The sequence below is a fragment of the Gopherus evgoodei genome, chromosome 6 (assembly GCF_007399415.2).
Source record: "Gopherus evgoodei ecotype Sinaloan lineage chromosome 6, rGopEvg1_v1.p, whole genome shotgun sequence".
In the NCBI taxonomy this organism is placed as follows: Eukaryota; Metazoa; Chordata; order Testudines; family Testudinidae; genus Gopherus; species Gopherus evgoodei.
The window spans coordinates 82,704,448-82,723,739 of record NC_044327.1 but is presented as its reverse complement, the minus strand read 5'-3'; the positions used below and the strand labels follow the sequence as shown (position 1 = coordinate 82,723,739).

At 42.8% G+C, this 19,292-nt stretch overlaps 1 protein-coding gene across 2 annotated transcripts in view; it reads right to left on the bottom strand.

Annotated features, from left to right (window-relative positions):
- Nucleotides 1-19,292, bottom strand: part of EDIL3 (EGF like repeats and discoidin domains 3) — a 442,715-nt gene that overhangs the window by 184,940 nt on the left and 238,483 nt on the right. For both annotated transcript variants that reach the window (XM_030567391.1, XM_030567392.1), the window contains one exon: nucleotides 11,427-11,540. In XM_030567391.1, coding sequence (XP_030423251.1) covers nucleotides 11,427-11,540 — 114 coding nt within the window. The remainder of the gene's footprint in view (nucleotides 1-11,426; nucleotides 11,541-19,292) is intronic.

Sequence of the window (19,292 nt, the reverse complement as noted above, 5' to 3'; positions counted from 1 at the left end):
AGCAGAAAACAGTTTCACACCTTTTTTCCTGGGTGAACAGTGAAGACGCCATAGCACATCAAGCATGGACCCCGCTCAGATCAACACCGCGATCGTGAATGTTGTAAACACCTCACGCATTCTTGTGCAGTCTATGGTGAACCATGAACTGCAAAGCCAGGCGAGGAGGAGGAGGCGGCTACGGCATGCGGCGACGAGAGTGATGAGGACATGGAAACTGAATTCTCCTTAACCGCGGACCCCTGCACTTTGGAGCTCCTGCTGGTAATGGGGCAGGTTCTACCCACTGAACGCCGATTTTGGGCCCGGGAAACAAGCACAGACTGGTGGGACCACATAGTTTTGCAGGTGTGGGACGATTTGCAGTGGCTGCGAAACTTTTGCATGCGTAAGAGCACTTTCATGGAACTTTGTGACTTGCTTTCCCCTGCCCTGAAACGCCATAATGCCAAGATGAGAGCAGCCCTCACAGTGGAGAAGCGAGTGGCAATAGCCCTGTGGAAGCTTGCAGCACCAGACAGCTACCGGTCAGTCAGGAATCAATTTGGAGTGGGAAAATCTACTGTGGGGGCTGCTGTGATGCAAGTAGCCAAAGCAGTCACTAAGCTGCTGCTACAAAAGGTTGTGACTCTAGGAAATGTGCAGGCCATAGTGGATGGCTTTGTTGCAATGGGATTCCCTAACTGTGGGGGTGCGATAGATGGAACCCATATCACTATCTTGGTACCAGCGCACCAGACCACCCAGTACATACACTGCAAGGGGTACTTTTCAATGGTGCTGCAAGCAATGGTGGATCACAAGGGACGTTTCATCAACATCCACATGGGATGGCCAGGAAGGGTTCATGACGCTTGCGTCTTCAGAAGCACTGCTCTGTTTAAAATGCTGCAGCAAGGAATTTACTTCCCAGACCAGAAATTAACAGTTGGGGATGTTGAAATGCCTGTAGTTATCCTGGGGGACCCATACTACCCCTTGATGTCATGGCTCATGAAGCCATACACAGGCAGCCTGGACAGTGGTCAGGAGCTGTTCAACTACAGGCTGAGCAAGTACAGAATGGTGGTAGAATGTGCATTTGGCCGTTTAAAGGCACGCTGGCACACATTACAGACTCGCTCAGATCTCAGCCAAACCAATGTCCCCTTTGTTATTGCTGCTTGCTGTGTGCTCCACAATCTCTGTGAGAGTAAGGGGGAGACCTTTATGGTGGGGTGGCAGGCTGAGGCAAATCACCTGGCTGCTTACGCGCAGCCAGACACCAGGGCGATTAGAAGAGAACACTGGGAAGCGGTGCGCATCAGAGAAGCTTTGAAAAAGAGTTTCATCACGGGCCAGGGTATGGTGTAACTGCTGAGTTTGTTTCCCCTTGATGAACCCCACCCCCTTGATTGACTCATTCTCTGTAAGCAACCCACCCTCCCCCTTCGATTACAGCTTTCTTAAGGAAATAAAGTCACTATTGTTTAAAAATAATGTATTCTTTATAAAAAGAGGGAGAGAACTGACAAGGTAGCCCGAGTGTGTTTTGGGAGGAGGATAGGAGGGAAGGAAAAGGCCACTAAAATCATTTCAATGTGATGACAGCCTTTTGGTTGTGCTGTCCATGGGGGTGGAGTGGGTGGGTGCACAAAGCCTTCCCCCACGCGTTCTTACACGTCTGAGTGAGGAAGATATGGAACATGGTGAGTACTGAGGGTGGTGACACAGGGGCTGCAGCGGCACTCTGTGACCTGGCTGCTCTTCCTGAAGCTCCACCAGACGTCGGAGGATGTCAGTTTGATCACGCAGCAGCCCCAGCGTTTCATTCCGCCACTGCTGATCTTCCTGCCTACACCTCTCATCTCAAGCATCTCTCCTCTCGTTGGTCCCTCCTGTCCTCACATTCACTGGCATCTTTCCTGTAATTTGATACCACGTCCTTCCACTGATTCAGATGAGCTCTTTCATTGTGGGTTACTTCCATGACTTCAGAGAACATTTCGTCTCGCATCCTCTTCTTCCTCCACCTTATCTGAGCTAGCCTTCAGGATGGAGTAGGGAGGCTTGAAAACTGGGCAGCTGCATGAGGGAGGGAAAAAAGGGAGAGAAGTATTTAAAAAGATACACTTTACAGAACAATGGTTATACTCTTTCACAGTGAACAACACTATTCACCTTACACAGCACATGTGATTTCACTACAAGGTCGCCTTTTGCATCTTAATTTTGACTGCCGGGGCTCTGGTGTTACAGATCTCACAGACGCAGGTCCGGGCATCAGGATTCAGCTTGCATGCGGCCATGGTAAGCCATTGTCTTTTGGCTTCAGCAGCCTTCACTTCCATTCGCAGAAGCCACCCCATCCCCTCCAATTCTCTAGGATGATCGCTTTACCCCCTCCCCCCACCGCATGGCTGGTATCATGGAAGATCAGTGCTAATCACCCCCCTTCCTCCCCCCCGTGTGGCTGGTAGCTGGGAAGATTCCTGCTAGCCAAACGCGAGAAAGCTCAGCACTATCCTTCCTCCCCTCCCCCTGCTTGGCTACATGCAAGGAAGGATTTCTTGTAAGCAACAAGCAAACACCCCTGTAGGAAAAAGGCCATCTCTGTCCCCTTAATTAAATTCCTGAATTTCAACCAGGTTACCATGAACGATATCACTCTGCTGAGGATAACAGAGCAAGATAAAGAACAGATGTTTCTTGAATGCCAGCAATCACCGGGACCATACGCAGCTATGCTTTGTCATGCAATGATACCCGATTACTTGCTACATGCATGGCGCAGTAAAGTGTCCTACTATGGTAGACGGAGCAAGGCTGCCTTGCCCAGAAACCTTTTGCAAAGGCTTTTGGAGTACCTCCAGGAGCGCTTCATGGAGATGTCCCTGGAGGATTTCTGCTCCATCTCCAGACATGTTAACAAACTTTTCCAGTAACTTTACTGCTCACGAATGCATCCCAAGCCCTCAGGGCAAATCAATCATTAAAAAATGCTTGCTTTTAAACCATGTTTTATATTTACAAAGGTACACTCACCAGAGGTTGCTTCCATGGCTTCACTGTCTGGGCTAGTGGGTTGGGAGGGCTGGGACGGTAAGTCCGTCTGGGTCAGGAAAAGATCCTGGCTGTTGGGGCTGACGGAGTGCTGTGTGCTCTCTGCAAGCTCGTCCTCCTCTTCCTCCTCCTCACCTTCCCCGTCCGCATAATCCTCAGGCATGGCTGAGATTACAACCCCTACCACGGAATCCAAGGACAGGGGTGGGGTAGTGATGGCGCAGCCCCCTAAAATTGCATGCAGCTCAGCGTAGAAGTGACATGTTTTCGGCCCTGCCCCAGACCTTCCGTTTGCCTCTTTGGTTTTCTGGTAGGCTTGTCTGAGCTCCTTCACTTTCACTATGCACTGCACTGAGTCCCTGGTGTGGCCTCTCTCCATCATGGTCTTGGAAATTTTTTCAAAAGTTTTTTCATTTCGTCTTTTTGAACAGAGTTCTGTTAGCACTGGATCCTCTCCCCATATAGCGATCAGATCCAGTACCTCCCGTGCGGTCCATGCTGGTGCTCTTTTTCTATTCTCAGGAGACTGCATTGTTACCTGTGCTGATGAGCTCTGTGTGGTCACCTGTGCTGATCAGAGCTCCACGCTGGCCAAACAGGAAATGCAATTCAAAAGTTTGCGGGGCTTTTCCTGTCTACCTGGCCAGTGCATCCGAGTTCAGATAGCTGTCCAGACCGGTTAGTGGTGCACTGTGGGATATGGCCCGGAGGCCAATACCATCGATTTGCGGCCACACTAACCCTAATCTGATATGATAATACCGATTTTAGCGCTACTCCTCTTGTTGAGGAGGAGTACAGAAACCGATTTAAAGAGCCCTTTATAGCGATTTAAAGGGCATCGTAGTGTGGACGAGTGCAGCGTTAAATCGGTTTAACGCTGCTAAAATCGGTATAAACAGGTAGTGTAGAACAGGCCTTTGTTTCTCTTCTTTTGTCTTTCTATTCATTAATACTTTCACTGAAGATACTTTTCCATCTTTTCTAGTTTTCTGATGTTGTAATAATCAATGTGCATCCATACTTTGAACACTGTATGAGTCACCCTATCTCAAAAGAGATGTATTGGAACTGGAAAAGGTGCAGAAAAGGGTAACAAAAATGATTAAGGGTATGGAATTACTTCCACATGAGGAGAGATTAAAAGACTGGGACTGTTCAGCTTAGAAAAGAGATGACTAAGGGAGGAAATGATAGGGGTCTATAAAATTGTGAATGATGTGGAGAAAGAGATGAGGAAAGTGTTACTTACCCCTTCACCTACACAAGAACCAGGGGTTACCCAATAAAATGAATAGGCAGCAGTTTAAAACAAACTTAAGAAAATACTTCTTCACATAATGCACAGTCAGCCATTGGTGGATGTATACCTATCTCATAGAACTGGAAGGGAGCCTGAGGGTCATCAAGTCCAGCCCCCTGCCTTCACTAGTGGGACCAAGTACTGATTTTGTCTCTGATCCTTAAGTAGCCCCCTTAAGGATTGAACTCTCAAGCCTGGGTTTGACAGGCCTATGCTCAAACCACTGAACTATCCCTTCCCCCCTTCCATGAATTTAACTAATTCTTTTTTGAACCCAGTTATACTTTTGGCCTTCACAATATCCCATAGCAATGAGTTTCACAAGTCATTAGCCAAGATGGTCAGGTGGTGATGGTGGTCCCTATACCTCGAACTGTCAGATGTTGGGTCTGGATGACAAGGGATGGATCACTTGAAATTGCCCTGTTCTGTTAATTCTTTCTGAAGTATTTGGCACAGGCCAGAAGACAGGATAGTGGGCTAGATGGACCACTGGTCTGACCCAGTGTGGCCATTCTTATATTCTTACAGTTGTGTAACCTATAGCTGTATTCTGGCTTATTTCTTTTTATATTACCAAGTCTTTACTTGCAATTTATAAAATAAGAACATAAAGAATGTGACTAGACAAAGCTGTTAAAGTGCATATTTAGGCAATTTTAAAAATAACTCTGTATACTGTAATGGCTCTTTTGGGTTTAGAAAATATCTTAAACTTGCATTGGCATAGAACAAACCACATAGTAAACATCCACATGAAAGTTCTTACTACATCGACAGAGGATGGCATATATAATCAAATGTCAGTAAGGGTATAGAAAAGTGACTTAGCAAATTCAGGGCCATGCTGTTCCTCCTGTTCAGTAAGCAGACTGGGATATACCAGAATTCAGGTTGGGAGGCAATTGCTACCCAAATACATGTTTCCTCCAACAGTGTAAAAGTGAATTAAAGGGGCTCCACAAAGCACGAGATCAATGGGTATGGAGGATCAGGCCAGGAGTTGGGTTGGAAAATATAGCTTGAGAGAATATCCTCTCCTGAGAAACTTCAATCTGAAATGAAATTTGATAACCAAATTATAGATGCTTAAAAATGGAATTTACTTTATAATAGGAGTATTTACACAACTTGAAAGCTACTACCCTGTTAGTGCGTGCCTCAGTGATATTATTAAATGAGTGGCTCTCATGTAGCAAAGAGCTAATTAAATGTGTAAAATGTGTGATCAGGTCCTGGGGGCCTGTCTGAATAATTTACAATGAGTCTCTATCAGATGTCTCAGTAAAATTCTATCCTTTACTGCCTAATTACTTTAAGGTACCGAGGAATTAATTTTCAAAAGTGAGATATTTCTGTAGTGTTCAAAAGCAGCATGGTAAAAATGTACCCAGAGGCATCTGACTGAGGACTTTGTTTCAATATCAGATTCTGAGAGTTTAATCTTGTTTTGTTTCTGAGTTCAAGGCAAAACTAAAATTCCCATTTAAACATTGGACCTCTCTCCACAAACACTAGAAGCATGGGAAACAAGCAACACAAATCAGAACTGACACTAAATAATGGATGTTAAGATCTGCTAAGTTGGGTGGGATGATTCTCCTAAATGGAATGCCAATATACATGAAAGTAATCTATCAACAGACAGAAAAATATGAGAAAGTGAAAGAGTGGCAGCATATGTAGAAAATATTTGCAATGATGGGGGCTTGTCCTTCTCCCACTGAAGGCTGTGGGAGATTTGCAATAGTTTTAGTCAGTAAGTGTAACAGCACACTAGTGAAATTCTTTAGGTGAGAACACAAAGAATAAAGAGCAAAAAGAAAAAAGTATCAGAAGCACCTGCTGCAGACTATCACAACTGAAGGAGAAAAAGGGCAAACTGTGTGGTCCAACTTCCAAGGTGTTGAAAGCTGCAAACTGAGTGCTCATTGGAGGTTTTCGCTATATGGATGTGTGTTAGGTAACAAAAACAGCCAAACATGAATTAAAAGAGATTCTCAATTGCCTGTAAGACAACTTTGTGATCCAGAAAACGAGAGATTCCAACCTAAGGAACTGGAGCTGCTCCTTCCTTATGGAGAATTTGAACTAATAGAAAAGCTTTAATGAAGCTAGTGACCATTAATTACTAGAATGCAGCATAGAAGCAAGAAATGGGTTCAAAGAATGAAGCACTGTGAGGGCACTAGATGTCAGGAAACCAAACAATGAGGAATTAAGAAATCTAGTGAGTAAGATGCAATCAAAATGGTAGAGGTTTAAAGTTCATAGAACAGAATGGGGCTCAGCCTTTGAATCCTGTGAAGATGGAGCATTTGCAGGCAAATTCTTTAAATTCTAGGGTCTACCTGTGTGGAGCTGGCTCTCTCTCCATGATGCTTCTCAACCTTTTCATTTGCATGGGCAACATGGTTCTCCACATACAATAGTACAGAACTCCTTTCTTGAAAGGGGTACAGGCACAGAAATAATGTTAATAATAATCTGAGCAGCATTAACTATTGAATAGATTTCCAAAAAATACCAATGGAGTCTTTAGAGAATATGCTGTACACCAGGAGTAGGAAACCTATAGCCTGCGTGCCAAAGGTGACACATGAGCTGATTTTCAGTGGCACTCACACTGCCTGAGTTCTGGCCACTGGTCTGGGGGCTCTGCATTTTAATTTAATTTTAAATGAAGCTTCTTAAACATTTTAAAAATCTTATCTACTTTACATACAACAATAGGTTAGTTACATATTATAGATTTATAGAAAGAGACCTTTTAAAAACATTAAAATGTATTACTGGCAAGTGAAACCTTAAATTAGAGTGAATAAATGACGCCTCGGCACACCACTTCTGAAAGGTTGCTGACCCCTCTTGTAGACAGTGATTGCTCTCTAAGTACAACCCTAAAAATCATCTAGAGCTCCAACTCCAGGGAGATCACATAGATAGGCTCACACAGAGGGTTCCTGGGGGGAGGGGAGGAGGGAATAAGCATACTACAGAGCTATCATACATCTTTGTGAAGCTTTCAGAGCCTTCCCACTCCATGTTACTCTGTTGCTGTCTTTCCTCCCCAACACCTTCCAGAAATGAGGACCATCTGGAGGTAAGTTTGTATGGAAAAAATAAAGGCAGCTAATAAGACAGAAAAGCAGAATGAGTTTAAAACTATCCAGACGCACTAAGGGATAAAGTGTTTTAAAAAAAGAAAACAAAATACTAAATAAGAAGTAAGTCCAGCAGAGCCTTGAAGAAGCCATGGAGCCATGAAGAAGTATGGCTGCAGCCTAGCCTGATCCCTTTTCCTGACTCCATACTACGTATCCACAGACCACATCAAATAAAACTCCTCAACATCAACCACAGCGTCTGCACCAAAATAGCACAAGCATGGTCTGTTCTTCCCAACCCAGCTGTAGGGTTTGAGCCCTGAAAAGTTCTCCGCTACTCCCTCCTACCAACAGTAGCAGCAGAAAGAGTCTGAGGGCAGGCATTGCCTCACTAACTCATCTCCAGCCTAGCCTGCCCCTCCCACTACAATCATATCAGTTGCCATGAAAAGCTTATGGGATTTGTGAACTGGGCTCTCCATGGATACTGAGCAGTTTGCAGAACTGGGGTATAAAATAACAGTCTCTACAAATCCAAGAGTTGTTAAACATGAAGGACAGAAAGAAATGATTTAAGAAGCTATAACTAAGAGTGGTAAAAGAAAATTAGGAAAAAGAAAATTTAGGAATAACTTCCTAACATCAATAATCTTCCCAGGGAAATGGCAGAAGCCCCATTATCTGGGACAACCTAGATGTAACACTAGAAAATGCACTCTAGAGCACAGCCCAACTTTGACAGGAAAATGGACTGGATGACTTAATATGTATTTTTCTGCTCTGTCTTCTATGTTTCTTATAGTCTATGATCTAGGTAAAAAATCTTTAAGCTGTCTGAGGTAATTTTTAGTCAGTAATCATGCAATTACATAATTAGTGTAACAGCATTTAATTACATAATTACTGTCAACATGCATAATGATGTAATTAGAATGTGTAATTACTACCTGTAATTACATAATTAGATGTAACAACATAGTAAAACTCTTTATAATAGAATTTGGTATTTGCAACTTTAACTACAGTGATGCTATTTGGAGTTGCTATAGTGCACAATAATAATGTTGGTACATTACTAAGAGTCCATGTTTTAATATGAACTGAACTAAAGCTAGTTTATGTTTATAGCTCACAAACGAACGCTAAAAGTTATTAAAACCGTGTTTAAGTGCTTAGGGAAGATATGGTGAGCTCCCAAAACAAGGATAATTCAACCATCTGTAGTCAGCACAGATGTTTAGCCATCTGTCCATCCATTTATGTTACCATAAAGTAACCTGAAGCATTATGGGTAGTTACAGACAGTAGTATGATCAAATATTCTAAATGTTTATTTTTCTTTTACATTATACATAGTATAAATGCTGATGTTAGCAACTATATTGCTTTCCAATTTCTTTTTGCATTCTCTGTTGGCACACTTGGTTCATATTCCTCATTGGGTTTTGCCTCCTACATAAATTATTGGCAGCACTTCTCTTCCCTTTCCCCCAGGAGAATAAGGAACACAATCTTGTAGTACAGGACTGTGAGCCTTTCACATACATACACACACACACCCAGACACACATTTGTATGCATTTTTCTCATCCTGGGAATAACAATTTTTTGTTACATATCTCTGTCATTACCAATTCCAGCACATTCTTTAGAAATCACATTTAAGTCATAATGAATGTGTTTTTGGAAGTCTACATCAGGGTGACTCCGCAGGCTTTTGAAGAGTTTGTGCTCAATAAATTGATACAAATTATTATAATTCTTCCTAACCCAGCAAAGTTACCCTTTTAAATTTCCCAAGATATTTCCTTGCAAGTCACATTGTTGAGCACTTAGCCATGTGAGTAGACCCATTGAAACCAGCACGAGAGAACACAAGTGAGTATGTCTCAAGTTTCAGTCCTGTTCTTCTGGTGTTAATCCAAATTTTGCCATTGACTTCTACATATTGGGACCTCAAGGACAGCCAAAAACAAATAAAAGGTGATGTCTCTAAAAAAGCAACAGTTCCTTCAAAAATCCATTCTTTATTATCTAATTATGATGTCTAATTTTTAGCAGCAAATGGCATTGCATTTATATGGCCTGAAATATTTATTTGATGGTTCTTTATTCTTGTATCCTGCAAGAAATAGGAAGGTGTGATGCTCTGTACCTCAGGGGGAACACCTTGCACCCCCATGTTCATCCTTATAATATGATTGTGTGGTATCCAGTGCAAAGTTTGTTATGTCGGGTTCCTTTGAAAAGCTCATGATGCACTGAGCATTGTGGTGATAATAATGTTGTAGGTTGTAATTTCATGTATATAGTTATGAGTCTGAAAATATGTCTTCATGGTGTAAAACAAGCCCAGGCAAAACTCTCCAGGAGCAGAGGGGCAGTTCACACCTCATCAGGGCATGTATGGGACAAACCCAGCCCAGCCTCACAGGAACAAAGGACACTGGCCTAGGCAGCAGCAAAGGATCTGTTGTACTCCTGAGTGAGTCACCCCACTTCCCTTGGTCAGTTTGGGACTATAGTGAGGTAATGCTCACCTCACTCTGAAGGGAGGGGGGCAAAACCAAGAGGGAAGAAAGAACATGATAAAAGAGAGATATGTTTGCCATGCTCTCTGTCTCTTCCACCTCCATCTATAGACTGAAGCACTGATCAAAGGGGAGAGCCTGGCTGAAGGGCAACCAGCCAGCTGTGGTGAGAAGTGTCTAAGTTTGTAAGCTTGCAACGTCCAGCGGGCATAACTGGACACTGCAAGACGGAGGTTCCTAGGGTTGTGTCTAGGACTGGAGATATTGGCTAGTGTCATTCGGTTACACAATCCAAGCAGCAGCTGGCCAGAAGTGCTCACTCACGTAACTGGGAACAGCTTACAAGCTAGAGGCTGTGCGTGAACAGCCCAGGAGTGGGGGTTCTCACAGTGGAGCAGGGTAAAGCTGGCTCTCAGAGTCGAGGATTGGAGTGACCTCACAGAAAACACCAGAGGGGAACGTCACAGAAGGATAACTCCCCCCCCCCACAAGATAGATATGATCCTTTGATGAATTCCCAAAGAATCTGTCAGTTATTCCATTTATCAAGTGTAAGTACCCTGTAAAATGATCTATGAACAATTTTTATATAATACTTAATGATACAAGAAAATCAAAACATTCTACTCTATCGATCTAATAAGTGATGCTTGAAGTGGGATTCCATTAACGTGAGCCATCTCACACACACAGTGCAGCCCTTAATCTGAAGCGTATTTTTAACTGGTAGCTGTATCATTTTCCTTTGAAAAGGATATGACCCAAGTGTGGAGGCTCTCCTATCATGACAGTCAACACTAAATAGGTAGAGACCACTTTGTGATGGTTTTTAGTCCTCCTGGCACAATTTCAGCCTTTCTGAATCTCTACATTAGGATGCACTTCACAGTTGAGAGTCTGGGGTTGTTAAGCAACCAAGAAAACAGGAAGCAAGAGTTATTAAATCTGTTAATACTGTTGAGTCAATGTTAGTAACTGTTCCAGAGCAATCTGCAAACTCTGCAAGTATCATCTCAGCCTCCCAAAACATAGCCAAATAAATTTAACCTATCATTTCTCTCCAGTATCACATATCTTTTATGGGCTATGTCTATCAGCTCTTTCAAATTTCTCTGCCTTTTGCCTATTGTAGGACAACAGCTGTAGACCCCTTTGCTTGCAAAATTAGAGACTAAGTTGAAGTCCCTTTAAAAAAGCTGGTCCTTCAGTTCATATTTAAGAGGTCCACACCCCAAGTTGGTTGAAAGACCATGTACTGCATAATGCACCCAAGGTCTGCCATCATCTGCCCATCTTCATAATCTGCCCATCTTCTGTTAATATTGTATTTATTCATACATTAATGATATAGCGGAATCCTGCATGCTATTACATGGTTGTTTCTGTAATGCATTGAGTAAAGAATTTAAACAGGTAGATTTGTAAAACAATTGCAATACTTACTATATTGGCAGTTCCTTCCCATAAATTCACCTGGACACTCACAGGAATAGTTGGCAACAAGATCTGTACAAATGCCACCATTTTTACAAGGTTCAGCTTCACATTCGTTTACATCTGTGGGAAATACATAGTGTCAGCATTAGCAAAACACTTTAAGAAGTAATAAGTATTTGTTTCATGCACTGTAAATTAAACAGTCATTCTCTAAAGAGCCATATGGATAATACTAGTATCAGAAACATATTTTTGGACAGTAAAAATATGTTCAGCAAAGAATGCAAATTGTGCAAAATGTGTTCAAAACAGAGCAATTTTAACAATCAAATCCAATCAAGCTCATATAGATTTGGCTAGTTTCAGAAACACATGCTACAATCTTGAAATGTTCCATTAAACAACAACAGAATTAAGGGCTACACTGTGGCTTTGTCACAAGTTCTGGAAAAGGGGCAGTGCATAGTTGTACTGGTCCGGGAGGAAATGAGGGACCATACAGTGATTCAGAGGTTCCTCCTTTTCTTCTGGGAAAAGTAATTTGCATTATCATATACCTGGCAGAGATTTCTTCCCCCTGTGTTTGAAAAGAGTAGTAGACTGGAAGATTCATCTATTCTTTGCCTCTACTCACTCATTCCATGCCTACCTGCATGGAGGAGAATAGCAGCTGCTGAAGATTGTTCCCCTCCTCCCCAGCAATGTAACCCTGCCCTGCAACAGGTAGCCTATGTAGGGAAGTAAAGCAGCAACTGTGCCCTCTCCTTGTGTAGGCACATAGTGCAGGTCAAAATTGTGCCTTAAATAAATAATCCAATTAACTCAGAGAGTAACTAATTCATTCTACTTTTAGAACTGTAGCTGTTTTTCTTTTAGTAACAGCTGCCAGTTAAGAATGTCTCTCAGTTCATCTTAATTCATTTAAAAAACTCCTCTAATTGACAATCTAATTGTTTTAGTGTCTAAATAATTCCCTCTCTGTGCATGACTTAGTCAGTAAATAAGAACTAACAGCTTGATCTAGTAGGTTATAAATTTTATTAAATTCAAAAGGCAGTAGTTAGCTAATTTTATTTGGGAGCTTCCGGAGTTTGGTACTGCAGGGAAGAGGTGTCTTTCTACTCTTGTTGAACTTGACAGGGAGTGAAGAAAGGAAGTTCTAGCTCAGTAATTCTTAACCTTCTCTATATTGTGACCCATATTGCAACAGAAAACATTTCAGGATTCCCTGTCACCTTTAGGCATTTAGGAAATGGAGTGTGGTCAGACCCTCCCCAAGTTGAGAACCCATGTCCAAACTCAGTGGTCCGGGGCCTGCTGAGGGGCCGCGAACAGGTTTCAGGGTGTTTGCCAAGTAGGACCAGTGTTAGACTTGCTGGGGCCCAGGGCAAAAAGCTGAAATCCCAGTGCATGGGGCTGAAGCCTGGGGCCCTGAGCCCCACCACCTGAGGTTGAAGCAGAAGTCTGAGCAACTTGGTTTCATGGTGCTTCCTGTGGCATGGGGGCCCTGGGCAATTGCCTAGCTTGCTACCCCTTAATTCCGGCCCTGGCTTTTATATGCAGAAAACCAGTTATTGTGGCACAGGTGGGCTGTGGAGTTTTTATAGCATGTTTCCGCGGGGGGTGGGGGGGGAGCGCTCAGAAAGAAAAAGGTTGAGAATCCCTGTTCTAATTTAAACCACAGAGCTGCAGAAAATGGTTGCATTAGATCACCAGACAAAGTTCACACATGCGACACCTCTTAATAAACCAATGCGTTTTGGGCCTTAAAGTTATTTTTTCTATAAATAGCAGTGCACTCAAACAGGACATAAGTGACAAGCTTCAAGTTTATACAAACAAATACCCAATATGAGTGTGTTAATCAGGTATTTGTACATACGCAGCATGAGTTAGTGGATGGATATACCTTTCTGTGAAGTTCTGACCCCAAAAACTTTGTTGGGAACTTATATATCTGAGTACGACATACATATATATTGAACTTTAAAGAACTCAAAAGTCAGTAAATGAGAAATTAAAGGTTGTACACACAATCCTATCTGTGCTTGTCATAAATAGATAGCTAAGGGTTAATGTTCTTTTACCTGTAAAGGGTTAACACAGGGAACCTGAAACACCTGACCAGAGTGCCAGTCAGAAAACAAGACTTTTTCACATCTGGGTGGAGGGAAGTTTTGGGTGTGAGTTCTTTGTTCTTTGTCTTGGGTCTGACCCTCTTGGCTCTGAGAGTGATTTTTCTATCTCCTGGCTTTCTAATCTTCTGTTTCCAAGTTGTAAGTACAAGGATAGTAAGATAATAGGTTTATATTCTTTTCTTTTGTATTTAACATGTGTGTAGTTGCTGGAATGTGTTAAATTGTATTCTTTTTGGATAAGGCTGTTTATTCATTTTTTCCTTTAAGCAATTGACCCTGTATATTGTCACCTTGATACAGAGACTATATATTATGTCTTTTTTCATTCTTTTTATATAAAGCTTTATTTTTAAGACCTGTTGGAGTTTTTCTTTAATGGGGATTCCAGGGAACTGAGTCTGCAGCTCACCAGGGAATTGGTGGGAGGAAGAAGTCAGGGGGACAATCTCTTTGTGTTAGATTTACTAAGCCTGACTTTGCATACCCTCTGGGTGAGGGAGGAAGAGAGATTAGCTCTCTCGGTACTCGTGTTTCCAGGACTGGAAACAGGGAGGGTAGAATCCCTTTGTTTAGATTCACGGAGCTTGCTTCTGTATATCTCTCCAGGAACCCAGGGAGGGAACACCTGGAGGGGAGGAGGAAGAAGGGAAATGGTTTATTCCCCTTTGTTGTGAGACTCAAGGAATCTGAGTCTTGGGGTCCCCCAGGGAAGGTTTTGGGGAGACCACAGTGAGCTAGGCACTGTATAATTCTTAGCTGGTGGCAGCGATACCAGGTCCAAGCTGGTACCTAAGCTTGGAGGTTTTCATGCTAACACCCATATTTTGGACGCTAAAGTCCAGTTCTGGGAAGAAATGTTATGACAGTGCTCCCTGTGTGCTTTTCAATATGACAATCTTCAATGAGATGAAGCTCATGCTATTTCTCAAATAATGAAATGTATCATCATACATTCCCCCCCCCAACCACCTTACAAACCGCACAATCAATATTGGGTCCCACTGTACACTTTCATTAAATTTTCACTGCACAGCCCCCTTAGCCCTTAATGCCTATGCTTCATTGTTTCCTTAGCTACCCCTTTTTATCTAGTTTAGCAAATAACCTCTTGCAATATCTACCATACATATGCAGAGTGCTATTTTCAATGAGTATTAACTTGGTCATATCAAAACCAGTTTTACCAGAAAGCTTAAAGATGCTTCCTTTCAATAAGGGCCATTTTCCATGCTAAATTTCAATTTTCTACCCACATGGTTTCATTTATGAGAAGTTAAAAAAAAAAAGAAGTTGCTGGAATTGTATTTTTAATAGAGAAAGGACTTTTAGACAGCCTCATTACAGACAGTAATATGAGTGTAGTACATTCATGTTCTGCATATGTGCAGAATGGCAGAGACCCATACGATTTCCCTAGTCTTGGATCTTACCATATTTAGAGCTGAGCTAGATGAAATATGTCTCAAATCACAAGAGGATAAAGAATTCCTTATTGACTACACATCTGAGTAAGTTCCTGTGAATTGTTTGTTTCAGTAAACACATTAAATAAATTGCATTCATGACATGTGACACAGTGTCATAAAAAGATAGCTAAGGGTTAATGTCTCTTTCACCTGAAAAAAAAGTAACCTGAAGCACCTGACCAGAAGACCAATCAGGAAACAGGATTTTTTCAAATCTGGGACTAGGATATGACATGGTGTGCAGCGTAGTGGGAAAGATAGAATCCAGAAGCCAGTAGGAATATTATATTTTTCTTTTCTCTGCTAGGGGCTTTTTAGCAGAGAGGGTTTGGTTTTCAAAAGGAACCAGAGAGAATTTTTTTTTCTGCTATCTCTGGCAGTTGTGGCTTGCATATTAAGCAAGAAACCGTTAAGCTGTGACAAACAGGTCTTTTGTCGGACAATAGCACTCCCATTAGGAGTCATATACCAGCACTATATACATGCAAATAAAGTGGTTTTTCTGGTTTACCTTACATTGAAAAAATTAGCTAAAGGAAGAAAGGGAAAAAGGCACTGTTGCTAGGCAGACCCCAGGAGGCAACAGAGCCTGCAGTTCAGAAGATAAACACCGGAGGGCACCCCAACACAAGAAAACAGGAACCATGACTTCTAAGGCAAAAACGGTGGCCGAAGAACAAAGCAAAGAAGCAGAACACAGGCGACAACTGGAAAAAAGAGAAAAAGAGGTGGAACTGAAAGAAAGAGAAGAACAGATCAAACAGGCAGCCCATAAAAGAGAACAAGATGCTAAAAATGCAGCCCACCACAGAAAACTAGAAGAAGAAGAGGTGGCCCACTGCCGAGACATGGAAAAACAACAAAAAGAAATGGAAAAACAACAAAAGGAAAATGAAGAGAAGGAAAAACAAAAAAAACATGAACTGGACTTAGCGCAAGTTGGGGTGCATGCGCCAGCCAACCCTAACAACCCTGCGCCAATTATTGTTCCACAGCACAGGAAATTTCCCACCTACAAGGCAGGTGATGACACCAAGGCTAAAACTGTGTGCCTGGCCCTAACAGACATTTTTTCCAGGGTAGGTTGGCCCTCCGACATCCTTACAGATTCAGGATCTAATTTCCTGGCAGGGACCATGCAAAAACTGTGGAAACTCATGGGGGTAAATCACTTGGTTGCCACCCCGTACCACCATCAAACCAATGGCCTGGTAAAAAGGTTTAATGAAACTTTGGGGGCCATAATACGTAAATTCGTCAACGAATACTCCAATAATTGGAGCCTAGTGTTGCAGCAGTTGCTGTTTGCCTACAGGGCTGTACCACATCCCAGTTTAGGGTTTTCACCGTTTGAACTTGTGTATGGTCACGAGGTTAAGGGGCCATTACAGTTGGTAAAGCAGCAATGGGAGGGGTTTACGCCTTCTCCAGCAACTAACATTCTGGACTTTGTAAGCAACCTACAAAGCACCCTCTGACACTCTTTAGCCCTTGCTAGAGAAAACCTAAAGAATGCTCAGGAAGAACAAAAGGCCTGGTATGACAGACATGCCAGAGAACGTTCCTTCACGGTAGGAGACCAGGTTATGGTCTTGAAGGCTCAACAGGCCCATAAGATGGAAGCATCATGGGAAGGGCCATTCACGGTCCAAAAGCGCCTGGGAACTGTAAACTACCTCATAGCATTTCCAAAATCCTCACTAAAGCCTAGAGTGTACCATGTTAATTCTCTAAAGCCTTTCTATTCCATAAACTTACAGGTTTGTCAGTTTACAGTCCAGGGAGATAATGCTAAGTGGCCTGACGGTGTCTACTACGAAGGGAAAAAAGACGGTGGCGTGGAAAAGGTGAACCCCTCAACCACCCTGGAACGTCTGCAGCGGCGACAAATCAAGGAGCTGTGCACTAGCTTTGCCCCATTGTTCTCAGCCACCCCAGGACGGACTGAACGGGCATACCACTCCATTGACACAGGTAATGCTCACCTCATTAAAACCCCACCCTACCGGGTGTCTCCTCATGCCCAAGCTGCTATAGAACGGAAGATCCAGAACATGCTACAGATGGGTATAATCCGCTCATCTACCAGTGCATGGGTATCTCCAGTGGTTCTGGTACCCAAACCCGATGGGGAAATACGCTTTTGCGTGGACTACCGTAAGCTAAATGCGGTAACTCGTCCGGACAACTATCCAATGCCACGCACCGAGAAGTTGGAGAAGTTGGGACGTGCCCAGTTCATCTCTACAATAGACTTAACCAAGGGGTACTGGCAAGTACCGCTAGATGAACCTGCCAAGGAGAGGTCAGCATTTGTCACCCATGCGGGGGTGTATGAATTTAATGTCCTTCCTTTCGGCCTTCGAAATGCACCCGCCACCTTCCAGAGACTGGTAGATGGTCTACTAGCAGGACTGGGAGAATATGCAGTTGCCTACCTCGATGATGTGGCCATTTTTTCTGACTCCTGGCCCAAACACCTAGAACACCTGGAAAAGGTCTTTGAGCGCATCAGGCACGCCGGACTAACTGTTAAGGCCAAAAGTGTCAAATAGGCCAAACACAGTGACTTACCTGGGGCACCAGGTGGGTTGAGGAACCATAAACCCCCTACAGGCCAAGGTGGATGCTATCCAAAAGTGGCCTGTCCCAAGGTCAAAGAAACAGGTCCAATCCTTCTTAGGCTTGGCCGGGTACTACAGGCGATTTGTACCACACTACAGCCAAATCGCTGCCCCACTGACCGACCTGACCAAAAAGACCCAGCCAAATGCAGTTAAGTGGACTAATGAGTGTCAAAAGGCCTTTACTCAGCTTAAGGCAACGCTCATGTCTGACGCTGTGCTCAGGGCCCCGGACTTTGACAAGCCATTCCTAGTAACCACGGATGCATCTGAGCGTGGTATAGGAGCAGTGCTCATGCAGGAAGCAACAGATCACAACTTCCATCCTGTCGTGTTTCTCAGCAACAAACTGTCTGAGAGGGAAAGGTCACTGGTCAGATCAGTGAAAAGGAATGCTACGCCATTGTGTACACCCTGAAAAAAAGCTATGCCCATATGTTTGGGGACGGCGGTTTCCAGCTACAAACTGACCATGCTGCACTAAAGTGGCTTCATACTGCCAAGGGAAACAACAGAAACTTCTTCGTTGGAGTTTAGCTCTACAAGATTTTGATTTTAAAATTCAGCACATCTCTGAGCTTCTAACAAAGTAGCTGATGCACTCTCCTGTGAGAGTTTCCCAGAATCTAGTAGTTAAAAAGTGTTCTTAAAATGCAGAAGTCTGTTAGTTATATATTTAGTAGTATATGTAAAGGTGCATGTGTTGTAGTAATCTGTTTATTTTAAAGGTCTAGAAGGAAATCGCCGCCAGTGAGCTTCCCCACTGTCTGCAATTTGGGGGGCGTGTCATAAAAAGATAGCTAAGGGTTAATGTCTCTTTCACCTGAAAAAAAAGTAACCTGAAGCACCTGACCAGAGGACCAATCAGGAAACAGGATTTTTTCAAATCTGGGACTAGGTTATTGACACACAGCTACACATGTTTTTAGCATAAATATGCATATAAGTGATACACATTGCTGAAACCTTTCACTTTTTAGGTGAAACCACTCATTTTGACTTTTGAACACAAATGCTTTGGACATGTTTAACTGTTCCAACATTCTATTGGTAGTATGAATGCTTTGAGCAGAGAATGTGGCTGTCTACTCAAAATACATAACACAGGCTATTTCATATGTTGAGGCTATGCACGTAAACGGAGAACCATCTCTGGAATCCATCTCTGGAAACTGACCAGATGCAATCTTCTGTTGCCCCTTTTGTTAGGTAGGTAGATTTCAGAGCAAAACAGGTCAGTTCCCTGTTGAAGCAGAAATCAGTTACACTGTGTCAAGATATTCTCTTAGTGTAATTTGTTTATTCCTAACAATTACACCAGTCCTGATTCTTTGACCAGAGATGGTCCCAAACTGCACAAAGGCAATCCTCTTGCAAAAAATCCTCAATTAAAACACCACTGCCCTTTCATCAGTTCTCTCGGGCCTTCAATACAATTAACTTAGGTTTGAAAAGAGACTGAGAATGGCTCGGTCATTACACTAATTGAATCTATTTCCCCATGTTAAAGTATCCTCACACCTTCATGTCAACTATCCGAAATGGGCCATCTTGATTATCACTTCAAAAGTTTTTCTCCTCTGCTGATAATAGCTTCTCTTAACTAATTAGCCTCTTACAGTTGGTATGGGTACTTTCAGCTTT